Here is a 12,611-nt window from a genome sequence, read left to right on the forward strand (position 1 = left end):
TTCAACAACAAATAAAGCCACAATTTGCAGCACAGCTTCCTCTGCTTAATGCCTGTAACGCAACAAGCGCCTGGAAGTACGGCGGCCGCTACGGAAACCAGAACTTGTGCATATTACCGATGAGTGCACTCAAAACCAGATTTTTCAACAGATTTCAATAAAAAAACATTTCTTTGCAATCGTGATTTTCTGAAACAGTTCCAAGTTGGAATTGGTTTTTGATGCCCAATCCAACTCAGAGTTGAATTAAATTTGAACATCACATAAATTGATTCTGTGCAACTAAATGACAACCAGACAAATTCAATAACCACTTCACAGTACAAACTCTATAAAATGTATTAATATAGATATATTCATCTATACAGTTACAATAATATGTATATATATTCATATAGAAATCTATATATACTGCAATCCTTTCACAGAGGAGAACAGAACCACATCAGCAATGTTAACCCAATGACACAAGCTCTGGATATTAAAAAGGCCAGATGTCCTGAATTAACCAACAAGGAACACAAAAGATGGCATCGCAGAATATCTGAACAGCAGCGTCACCTCGACGCAGCTTATTACTTTAAATTACAATCACTTCAGTGACATTACAATCATATCTTACGTGGAATAGTGATAGCTATTCAGTTTAACTCTGCTCAGCTAAAGTCTGTACACCCAAATGTTTATTCAAGCAACGTGTAGTAGTAGCTTAGTCTCCGTATCCAAGACGTCATGACCCAATCAGGCGGCTAAACATTGGCCTCAGTGTCAGCGTTGCCAAAGGTTTCCGTTTGCGGCTGTTGAGACCGCAACACTTCATGCAGGTTCCAAACCAAAACGGGTCAGAAGTGTTCCTGAATTTCTCTAGTTTAGGGGGTCGGAAACGCCAGAGCAGGGGGAATGAGAGGGGGAGCAGCCAAAGCATGGGGTATGAGAGGGGGAAACACCAGAGCAGGGGGAATGAGAGGGGGAAACGCCAGAACAGGGGGAATGAGAGGGGGGAATGCCAGAGCGGAGGAATGAGAAGGGGAAAACACCAGAGGATGGGGAATGAGAAGGGGAAACACCAAAGCAGGGGGAATGAGAGGGGGAAAACACGAGAGCACGGGGAATGAGAGGGGGAGCCGCCAAAGCAAGGGGAATGAGAGGGGGAAGCGCCAGAGCACGAGGAATGAGAGGGGGAAACGCCAGAGCAAAAGAGTTTATAACCCAAACAGAGCAATGTAAATGTAGCCTCGGATATTTTAGCCTTCTCAATTTCCACTGATCCAGAGGCGGACAAACATTTGCTGTGTTCTCGTTTCAGAATGATGAAGACAGTTGGAGGTAGGCTCAACAGGTTGATATTTTTCTTGGCAACTATCATGTTGTAAAGATTTTTAGGCGGTGTATTATCAAATAGATTGTAAAATAGTGCATACAGCCAAAGTAAATGGAGCATGGCCCCCGGACCCCCCCTCCCCAGGTTTGGGCTAAGCCCCGAATGTTTACGTCTGGCTCCGTCTCTGCACTGATACAAGACCAGAAATCAGCAAGCGGTAGAGCGAAACTGACACATTTGATTTGTTACAATGCCCAAATTATTTAGAAAATTGACAAAAACACAGCATAGCAACAACTGCATGAGAAGCCTTCTTTTTCTTCCCTAATTCATTAAAGTAAAAAAAAAGTCATTTTCGGATTTCTCTGGGACTCTTAGCAGCTTTATGTCCACAATCTTCTCATTGTCGTCCATTTTGTATTTTTTTAGACAATTGTACCTCGTCAGTCAATCAATGTGTGTGGTTACTTTTTTTTTAGCTCTACAACTTCACCCTCATCACATGAGCACAGCATCTATTCAAATTGAAAGTAAACACTAAGTTTCTTGACTCCTAACTATACAGCTAAAATCCAAAAACGCTGTCACATATTGCACTATGAATGATAACAAAATAACCAGTCTACACTATAAAGAAGTGTACAGTTGCAAACATACAGTATGCTACACACACACAAACGCAAGAAAACATATACATCAATCAGTGTGTCTGTATGTATGCATTACCATCACACAGGCGTTAACGCCCTACAGTACAGTACAGTACAATAACATCGTATGGTATTGTTCCCACCTTTAAATGTCAGGTTGGAGACTTAACTTCTATTTATAGAAGCTGAAGTCTCCTGGGAGAAATGTGGGGGGTGCAGGTTTGGTTGGGTGGTGAGGAGAGGCGGAGCTGGTGGTCCGTGTTGGCCTCCAGGCCCGATCCCAGGCAGTCAATCAATCGGGGGGGATGGGGGGGGCAACAACTTCAGGAATGGACCTTGAAGGCCAGCAGCTCCTCGGAGTGCATGTTGTTGAGCGAGCGCAGGTCGGGCAGCTTGAGCAGCAGCTTGGTGAAGATGGCCGACTCGTTAGGGTGCTTCTTGGTGATGAGGCTCCGCAGGGCGCGGATCAGTGTCTCCTGAAGCGCCTCCACCGAGTTCACGTTCTCGATCCCGGAGCGATCTGGGGGGTGGGGGTCGGCATGGACAGAGACATTGTTATTAGGGGTGGTTGGAATCCAAAATGGGGATTTCTTTTTGTGACAACTCTTTTCCTTAGAGTCAATTTTTTTTCTTCTACCAATGTAGCACCTTAATATTTTCTGTTTGAGAACTTTGTAAGTGTACAGACAGTTTATAAAAAAGAGAGTTTATAAAGAGTGCACTGTTAACGTATTCAGGAAGGCGCCATCTCAAGAAAACAGTCATGACCAGTGGAATCTCTCTCTCTCATTAATTATTGCCATTGATTACTCTACCCAATACAGAAATATAGGTGGCGATTCAAGCCTTAAACCTGGTTTGTGATCCGCTAATTAACACACAGAAGAAGAAGTTGCTTTTGCACACATCAATCTTTTTTCCCTCAAAGAAGACAGCTAGAGTCCATTTGGAGTTTATTAGTTAGTATTATGAATTTATTACCAGTATTTATTAATAGTTTTTCCAGAATAGAGAAAGTTTTGTTGTCCTTTAAAGAGGTTTTAGCTGGCGCAAAGGAATATCAAGAGCAAGAAAACAAGAGCGAGAAAACAATGCTGTTGGACACCGAGCTACCAAAAATTTGTGCCTGAAAATGTATCACAATGCAGCATTCCCCCACTACAAATCTAACCTAATTCTGTGGGAAACACAGCACCTTGAGCTGTTTTATAAACAACAAAGACATGGAAATCTAACGTTGTCCAATATGGGACCTTTAACGGGGTGTGCGTTGTATTGTACTTGCTGGGACCAAATCCAACCCACCTGCAGAGACCAGAACCACAGCGGTGAAGAGGCTCATCTCCTCCTCAGTGAGGCCCAGGTTGGTGAGCTTCTCGCTGAAGTCAAACATGGAGTTGAGGAGGTCCCCGGCCCCCATGGCCCTCAGCGTGTCCACGCAGTATTTCTCCCCGCCCAGGAAGGTGACGGTGCGCTCCTTGACGTCAAAGAGAGAAGCAAAGCGGACCACCAACACCTGCAGAGCACAAACACACAGCTCCGTCAGTCTGGGTACAGCTGTTTAGTCTAGTTCTTCACATAGATCATAACACCACATAAATTGTAAAAAATGAAGAAAACAAATCAACTTAATCAATTCAGATCCCTTACTTAAGTAAAAGCACTAATATCACTGTCACAATACACTGGTACAGCAGGTTAGTTTGCTTTTATAAACAACATGAGTTTAATGTGCAGTAATCTACATGTGTAAAGTAACCAGTAACTAAAATAACTAGTAACTAGAGCTGTCAGATGAATGTAGAGGAGTAAAAAGTTGAATATTTCTCTATGAAATGTAGCGGATTAGAAGTAGAAAGTGGCATGAAAAAAAATAACTACAGTAAAGTACCTCAACATTTGTACTTAAGTACAGTACTGAGTAAATGTACTTAGTTACATTCCACCACAGCCCTTTCTTTACACAATGTCATCTTAACTTGTTTCTAATAGATACTGACAGGAAAGGTGTAGGTTAAAGCTTTTGCTCGTTACACATACCCTTTTTACATTGCAATTTATTATTAGTATATCGTTATTTCACATTGTTATTTCACATTGTTCTTAGGTCCCTCAGAATCTTATCAATCTTGTATGTAATGTATTATTATTAACAATTTTATGTATGTTCTATGCATAGGGAGAGGGAAAGAATGGCAGATGTACTAACTAACTCCAGGATTTCATTCAGTGACAGTTTGGTATAAGGTCAGCATTAAATTACTGCAACACGCAGGGTTTAGGTGTTACAGTTGACTTCATGTTAATATGTTACATCAAGTCCTCATTTCTATTTCATTTTTTGTAAAGTAGTTGAGCTGTTCAACAATCTTTCCACATTACCCCTGGTAACTGCATTGGTGCACTACTGGTTACGAATCACTGTTCCTTGAAACAGAATTGTCCGAGGCCCACGGTGGCTTTACCTCAAAGGTGCCCGCCTTCAGCAGGCTGACTTGGTCGTGCTGGGTCAGGTCTCTGAAGCCAGGGATCTTCTTTGCAAATTCAACCACCTCCCTGACAGCAGGTGTGAAGCTGTGGGAGAACTCCTCCCACACCTCGTGGCCCGACCTCTGGGGGTCCACAAGGGGAGAGGTGTTCATGGGACAAACCTGAGCGCAGGACAGACGAGAGAAACATGAACACGACAAATCACAGTCTGTCATAGACTACTCACATAGAGCGCATCTGTAGAAAAGATTCAACAGTGCCTTTCACTTCCTCTTTAGGCTTCAACCCTATGGAGCCAGCGGCCAGATTATTTCTGTTTTATGTCATGTATTACTGTAGCCTATCTGCTAAACTTGAAACTAAATTATACAATCAACTTTTAAGTTTGCGTCATTGGTGAACCTGTTGCACACTCCTTTCAAACTATCCAAAAGGATGGTGTCTGAAGAGATGCTGTTAGTGAGTCAGAGCCTGCTCAGACTCGCTAACAGCATCTCTTCAGACTCCATACATGTTTTATATTATGAAAACCAACTTTTAAATTTTCTGAGGCGATTTAGAGTCCTTTTGTTTGGATACAACAGGCTTAATAAATCTGTTATACATTAGTCTATTCTGTTGCTAATCCAAAATCTGTGGGCTGCCAATTAAGATCTTGATCCAAAGATATCATGAAACATGTTTCTTTGCCATGGTTGTTATGTCTTCATCTTTGTATGATGCTATGTATGTATGTTTCTTTTTATTTCTTATTTTGAGCGGAGCTGCTTGGTAACGCAAAATGAATTTCAATGAATGCTGAATATCGTATTGTATTCCACAGGATGCTTATTGCGTTCGTTTTGCGGCCCCCAAATGGCTAAAACAGTTTATTTTTAGGAGGATGTGCCACTGTGATGCTGTTTTTACAGGACCCTCCAAAAACAGTTGCAGCTGATTCCAAACTATTTTAACGGCTGTGCCCATTCATTGTCTACGTGAGCAGCCGGACAATGCATCCTGGTAGCGTCATCGCGACATCCGTGAGGCGGATTGTTGAGTTGCCCGCTCCTCATTTGCATAAAGTTGAATCCAGGCAACAGTATGCAGATCAGGGGCGTCCAGCTCGACCCACCACTTCTCAAACCTTTTAAAACTGAACGCTGACAGATTCAGCAAGAGCATAATACATTCAGAAACACATTTTGGTCAACAATTTTTAGAAAAAAAACAAGTCGCCATGTTGGTCTCTTTTGAAATCTGGGAGCAGACCGCCCCAGGTGGCACATTTATCCAATCAGCTGCCGCCCTGGCGGTTGTAGGAGGGTGTAGTGTTCTTTGCTGATCAGTGGTCAGCGAGGAGAAACTGATAAATGAGAAGCAGTTGTCTGATGTTTTCTAAACGCCATTAATTTCTGCACTGAACTTGCACCACAACCTATACTTTAATTTCCCTCATCTATTATTTTAGTACTTACCGTTATTTTACATTATTTTGATCTAGCTGTATTTGCTTTTTTTGAATTATTTCTCTTCATATTGACTTCTAAAGGTATTGTTAAGTGACTTTAATTAAAATAAAGCACACTGAATTTGTGTTGTGTCCTACCAGATGCATTCTGTTCCCTCCTCTCCACAGGGGCCCACTGTAGGGTCCACCGACGGGGCCCTCCAAGTGCGGAGCGCCAAAGGCTGCGTGTGTGTAGGCGGGACAGTGGCTGGTAGTGGCGGTCCTGGACAGCCTGAAGGGGCAGTGGTTGCTGCTGTTTTCCTCCTGGCCCTGGGGCCCCAGGTTGCAGGAAGGGGGGTCCTGTGTCGCCATGGTGACCAGGTTGTTGTGATGGTTCCAGGGGTCCTGCCACTCCTCGGCCCGGAGATTAGTGGCATAGTTGGTTGCGGTGCAGTTCGGTGGGTCCGTGGCAGGGTGTGGGGCCTCGGCCGCCAGGCTGCTGGGCTCCTGGTTGTACATGAAGGTCTCCTGGTGGGCACGGGTCACCGAGCCAATAACCTCCTCCTCGCCGCTGTCCGACCCGCCAAGCGACGCCGAGCTGGGACTGGTGTCCATGGCAACGGCAGGTTCGGGCTGGGAGCTTGGGTCTGATTGGCTAGAGCTTGGCAAGGAGAAGGGTGGAGAAGAGCTAGAGGGGGCGGGGCCGGCGGTCCTTGAGGTAGCTTCTATGGCGCCGGACACCAGAGGTTTGCCGATTGGCCGCGTGTGGCTGGCGTGCAGCTGGCTCTGCAGCTGACTGCTGTTCATCATATTGTTCATGGCGCTCTGCATCTCCAGCAGCATGCGCTGCTTCTCACGCTTGGGGATTCGGCCAAAGCGCACAGCTGCAACAGCCGGGAGAGAATTGTTTCAGAAGGACTCAAATTTATTCTTTTCGTCAGGATTAAAGAGCTCAACAGTCCCGCCTACAGCAGGACCCAGAAGTAAAAATGCAATGCAATTTCTCCATTGACAATTGGATTATAAGCCATAAAATTGTAACCGTCGATGGTAGACTTGACTAAACTATCACACAACTAAGCAAATGTATATGCTCATATAGATGGCAAAAGTTCATGGAGCACCAACCTTGTTTTGAGATAAATGCCTTTTTTTGCAATGTCTTGGATAAGTATTTCATTACCCACAATCCCACAGTGATGCATTTGATTGGTGGAACTCATGCTTGTTAGGAGGGGGGGCTGTCGGTACCCGATCTGTGAGCATGCACAAGATGAGAATCCTGTTTTCCGAAGATTTATGACACTGCACAATTCACGATCTCTCCCGGGCTTCTGCCGTTAGCCTCCGCCGGGAAGCTAACGTTAGTTTGGCTAACAGCTAATTTGGCTAACCGCTAGTTGACAGCTTGATTCAGTCTAAAATAATGTTGACTCAAACTAGACACTGGGAAAAGCAGGCTACAGCTCAGTTGTTATATACTGTATGTTAATGGTTATATTTAGGTTTTATTTTTAGAGTCTTATAAAGTTATTACATGCTGTCTCAGCTAGCGGTTAGCCAGATTAGCTGTTGCCTAAACAAACATTAGCTTTCATTATTCAGTGGTGCGCGGTGGTTTATGGGATGACTAGTTCCTTCGCTCGATAGTGAAAACACGTACACAGTCTTGTACCTCTGACCTATTTTTTTCACTCTAAATGATAAGTTGTATGTTTATGAGTCGCGTGGTAGCTGGTTAGCCTACGGCATTGTCTAAAACTCTTTATAGAGAGATTTTTTCCAAATGTCAACGGGAAATTTACTTCTGGAACCCAAGGTCCCTCGTTTTTTCTTCTTTTTGAGAAGAGCTGCTCTGGATTGAAAATGTATTTCAGTGAAAACTGACAAAGACGAATTGTATTTTTTGCAGTTCTACACGAGTTAGAGGTAACACTCTGTAATAACCATCACTAAAGGGTAAAGTGATTGTTAGTTAATGTCGCATCCAGCTCCCACACACACCCACACACACACACTATGTACAAAACTGCTACATACATTTGAAATCTTGTTTTTGAATGTGTCTCTTGTGAGCCTTTTGGCAACACGGTAGAGTTCATTGTTCAATAAAACAATCCTGTAATAATACAGTTATTTTTAAACAAATTGTTTCATACCAACCATTTCCGCAATAATTTAAAAATATTAAACTAAAAAAACAAAAGTACTTCCGAACTCCTTTCTTACATAACATGTATTTATTGATTTGAATATCTAGGACATAATTTATTATTTTTTGAATTGGTTTTGAACACTTTGACTCTCAATATCCTCCAACTTTACGGCAGTGTCAATGTTAACTCGTTGAAGATACTCACAGTCTCGGGACATGCCCACCATCAGGCATTTCTTGAAGCGGCACTGCTGGCAGCGGTTGCGGTTGATCCTCATGATGGGGCAGCTTTCGTTCTTAAGGCACTTCTTGTATTGGATGTTCTGCTGGATGCTGCGCCGGAAAAAGCCCTGTGTGTGTTTGCAGAGACAAACGGCTGGATGTCAGGACATTAGAGACACGGGGGAGAGAACATGGCCTGGACAAGTTAAAATTAGATTGAGATAGGACTTATTTTAATTAGGGCTGTCAAGACTGACCAAAAATGACATTTCTAAAAAACAAAGAGCTCGTGCACATCCCAATGACGCTGTCACAATTTTATATTTTGTCTCTTTTTTTATATTTGGTTTATTTATTTTTATGATTTAGTGTTTCTCTTTGATTTTGATTTTTTTTAAACTTATTGGTGTGTATATTTTGTTTGAATATTTGATTTTTCTTTGGTCTTTTACTTTTTTGTTACACATTCAACTGTAATCATACTCTATGTTAAAGAGAGAGGCTTTATAAGCCCCTCGGGGTTGCTTGTCTTCCTTTTAAATGTTTTTACGATGGACTGGTTACTATGTACAAATTATTTTGATGTGCTAAATAAAGAATTAACAAGTGCGAGAGATGCAATGATTGAGTAAAGGGCATTTCGTTAGTAACACCTGTGCTGAGCTACCTTAAATCTGTTGTTTGACATGTCCTTCAAAGAGAGGACAACACGGCCTACTAGGTGTTGAACGGTACACAGAAGTCACGATTTGGTACAAGTTCTGTACTATGTAGGTAAAAGCCCTGCGTGTGTCAGGCTGTACCACCTAGTGTCATACAGTGTCTCCCCTGAGCTAGCTGCAACAGGCTGAAGTGTGTCAAGTCAGATGTGAAGAGTAAACAATAAGTACCCCACATCATCTCCAGACTCCATCTGGAACTTGGAACTACACTACCTGATTATTCTCCCGGCCATTTCTCACCACAGAAAGCTGTTCCCTGTCTGGCTAGAGCCAATTTAGTTAGCCTGAAAAAACAAGGCGTCTGTCCCAGCTACTCTTACGGTTCGGAGCCTCGACGTTGGAAACGTAAAACTAATCTACAACGCTAGTCTGTGTCTGATATAACGTAATGTACACTGATTTAAGTGTTCTTGGATGCACCGTTTGTTGCTTGTTCTCTTGCATGTATTTCCTTTCAGCCCTTAATGAACAGGACAGCTAGGTGAGAAAGGTTTTATTGGGTCCTATCAATATGCACAGGGCTAAACGTTAAAGTCTGGTGGATGTCTGCGACTGGCACAAACTTCACTACATTTACAGTTAACGTTGGCATCTTTGTGCCGCCATCTTCTTCGCCCTCCTTGTTTGTTTAGTTCCCACAGTGGCATCATCAACACGCCCACTTCCTGACCGGCTGCGCTCATCAGGCAAAAAGCTGAGTGTTTCAGAAACAGCGTACCCCAAACAATCGTGTGAGACAGACAGCCGCGATAGTGATATTTGTTACACTTGTAATATTTTGAATATACATTTGCATATTTAAATGTGTGTTCATTTTTACTATTCAAATACATATTCGAATACGAGAATATTTAATGACAGCCCACAATTGGTATAATCACCTTTTTATGAAAGCATGTCCAATACCAAAGCACTCTAATAAGTTGCATTCCTGGCAGGAATGAATTTCAGTAAAACTACGTAATCCTGGCTAGTACAGAAGTTTAATGCATTTACTTGAAAACCCCTGTTTTTACGAGTTTACTTTCTCATTAATTCATGAAAGACTCAAATTCAGGATTAAATTTAACAAATGGGATGTGTTTGATTCCATGGCATGGAACACTCTGAATTTACGAGATAGTTAACTCATTAAAACAGGTTGTTGTTTCTTTCTTTATGGGCAAGTTTTAGACTGATACACGTCCATAGGCTACCCAGATTATTGGTCTAAAACTTGAGTGTGTGCATGTGTTCTACCAATATGGCTTACTGTGGTGTGTTTGACACTGTACTCTGCTCCCCCACAGTTAACTAGGCCACACAGCAAAATGAAGTATGAGGGGCGGCCTATATAAACAGGGGCAGAGTGAACTACTTTCACTGAGTCTCTGCTGTGCATGACCCACTTCAGCTACAGCCACTGCAACATCAGGTAGCAGGGACAATGATTCTGATTCAGTGCTGTGTGTGTGTGTGTGTGTGTGTGTGTGTGTGTGTGTGTGTGTGTGTGTGTGTGTGTGTGTGACCTTGCAGCCCTCGCAGGCATGGACGCCGTAGTGGAAACCAGAGGCCACGTCGCCGCACACCTTACACAGCAGCACCAGGCCATTGATTTCTGATCAATGCAAAAACAAATTCTTATAGTTCATCTGGAAAAGGGACAAACTAGTGGTTTAGGCCACCAGGCAGTGGTTCCCCGTTAAATCAGCTGGGGCGCTGCAACACTACATAGAAATAAATAATGCATGGTTCTGCTGAGCAACTACAACTTCCAAACAAAAGACAATTAAAGAAATTTGTATCTACAAAAAGGGCCGCCCAGCTGAAAAGTTTGTGAACCACTGGTGTAAGATAATTAAGATAAAATTGGAACGCATGCTGGAGTGACAGATGGAACTGGAAGAATTCCAAATGCTGCTGTACAATTAATTGCCACTGACATAATTGTGATTAACAATATATAATTGTCTCTTTCAGATTACTTTTTCAAACCAATTAAAGTTTTGAATGAATTGGTTATATAAGTGTTATGTGACCAAGATAATGTAATAACACAACTACACAGCCGATTAAGTAAACCACGCCTCTTTATTATCAGAAAAACATTTTTTGTGTATAGGGTCATGTGCCACAACTAAGAATTGAAATAATAATTAAATATATAGTCTGACAATAGTCACTTATTTAATTACAATTATCTAAACACAATCAACAACTTCAGTCATAGGCCTTAAGACCTTAGTGAATGTTAGCAGTCAAATGCAGCTAGACAAAGAAACTGCGATTATGTCAAATGTAAAAGAAATCGACAATTAGACAATAATGTAATAACTGTTACAGGCCTAGTGACCATCTTACTTGTTATGCCACATTTGGCAGCAGAGGAGGAGCGTCCGATTTTTGGAGTCCTTGAGGGGTTTTGGCCACCGGTGGCGAGTGTGGGGTCGGCCCATTGGACCAGATCCTGGCAGCCGGGCGGAGAGCCGTGCGGCGGGGAGGCGGACCGGTAGCTGCCATTGGAGGAGTCGCTGTGGCACGACTCCGGGCTGGAGCCAGAGCCGGAGCCGGAGCCCGAGCTGGAGGAGCTGATGTAGGCTATTACGCCGCCTGGTGCACAACAGAGACAAAAAGGTGCCATGATGACAGGGACTGCAGCAACAACTCAACACCGGCCCATTTGTGCTGTAAGAGAGTCATGCACGTCAGCTGTGATTTCTCTAATGGGTAAGATGTTTTTTTTAAGACGTTGTCTTTTAAATAAATGTTACTGTCACCAAATCCCATGTGCAGACCAAAACCAGGATCAACTGTGTCTTCAGGGTTTCTGCTGGTTTCACCAAGGCAAATTTAAGATTTTTAAGACCCTTATGGATGAAATTTAAGACCTATAACACGATATTAAAGTTTATGTAGTTCAAAAATGACTTACAAAGTCAAAACTTTTAGGCAATTTGAAAAAAAGCAAAACGGGGTTGTAATAGTCAATAAATATACAACAAATTATATTTGGAGAAGCAAAAGAAACAACTAATTAAAAAACTAACATTTCAAGTGCTGCGGGAGCATTGGATGGACGTAGGCAAATTATTTAAGACCTAGAACCTAATACTTCAGGGAAGACCTTTTAGGGCCCTGATCGAGGAATTGCATGCTCTACCAGGTGAGCTACTCAGGCGCCCTAGAGTAATGCCAAATTCTAATTACATAAGTGATTATTGGTCAAACTATATCTTTGGATTATTTTAATTGTTGGAAATTGACCATAAACATGGTCATAACAACAAAAATGACAATGGTGGATACAGTTACAAAATATGTTTTATAATAATAATTAGTGAGAATTTGTGTTATTACATTATTTGGGTCAGATAACGGTACATAAGATATATAAACAAAAGATGTATCCTGCAATTCATTCAAACGTTAATTTGCTTAAAAAACTCAGTAATAATTTGACTGAAGGAGACACTTATTGTTGACCGCAATTGTTTCTGAGACAATTAGTAGACCAGCTTAACATTAGGAGGGCCGCACATATTACGACAACTGCTTCCTCAGCCATTAGACCAGGGTTGTCCAAAGTTTTTATGGTGAGGGCCAATACAGAAAAATAAGCAAAGGCTCGGGCCACACACTAGAG

The 12,611-nt window shown here is 42.3% G+C and overlaps 1 protein-coding gene across 1 annotated transcript in view; it reads right to left on the reverse strand.

The window, feature by feature from the left end:
• Window positions 1–1,789: 1,789 nt before the first annotated feature.
• nr1d2b (nuclear receptor subfamily 1, group D, member 2b) overlaps window positions 1,790–12,611 on the reverse strand; it is a 13,011-nt gene continuing 2,189 nt past the window's right edge. Inside the window, exons 2-8 of the mRNA XM_034892160.1 lie at window positions 11,330–11,578; window positions 10,498–10,586; window positions 8,251–8,395; window positions 6,050–6,774; window positions 4,437–4,622; window positions 3,277–3,487; window positions 1,790–2,491 (exon numbers count right to left, since the gene is read on the reverse strand). Of these exons, the coding sequence (XP_034748051.1) occupies window positions 2,295–2,491; window positions 3,277–3,487; window positions 4,437–4,622; window positions 6,050–6,774; window positions 8,251–8,395; window positions 10,498–10,586; window positions 11,330–11,578 (1,802 nt within the window). The 3' untranslated portion in view covers window positions 1,790–2,294. The remainder of the gene's footprint in view (window positions 2,492–3,276; window positions 3,488–4,436; window positions 4,623–6,049; window positions 6,775–8,250; window positions 8,396–10,497; window positions 10,587–11,329; window positions 11,579–12,611) is intronic.

The sequence above is a fragment of the Etheostoma cragini genome, chromosome 14 (assembly GCF_013103735.1).
Source record: "Etheostoma cragini isolate CJK2018 chromosome 14, CSU_Ecrag_1.0, whole genome shotgun sequence".
Classification (NCBI taxonomy): Eukaryota; Metazoa; Chordata; class Actinopteri; order Perciformes; family Percidae; genus Etheostoma; species Etheostoma cragini.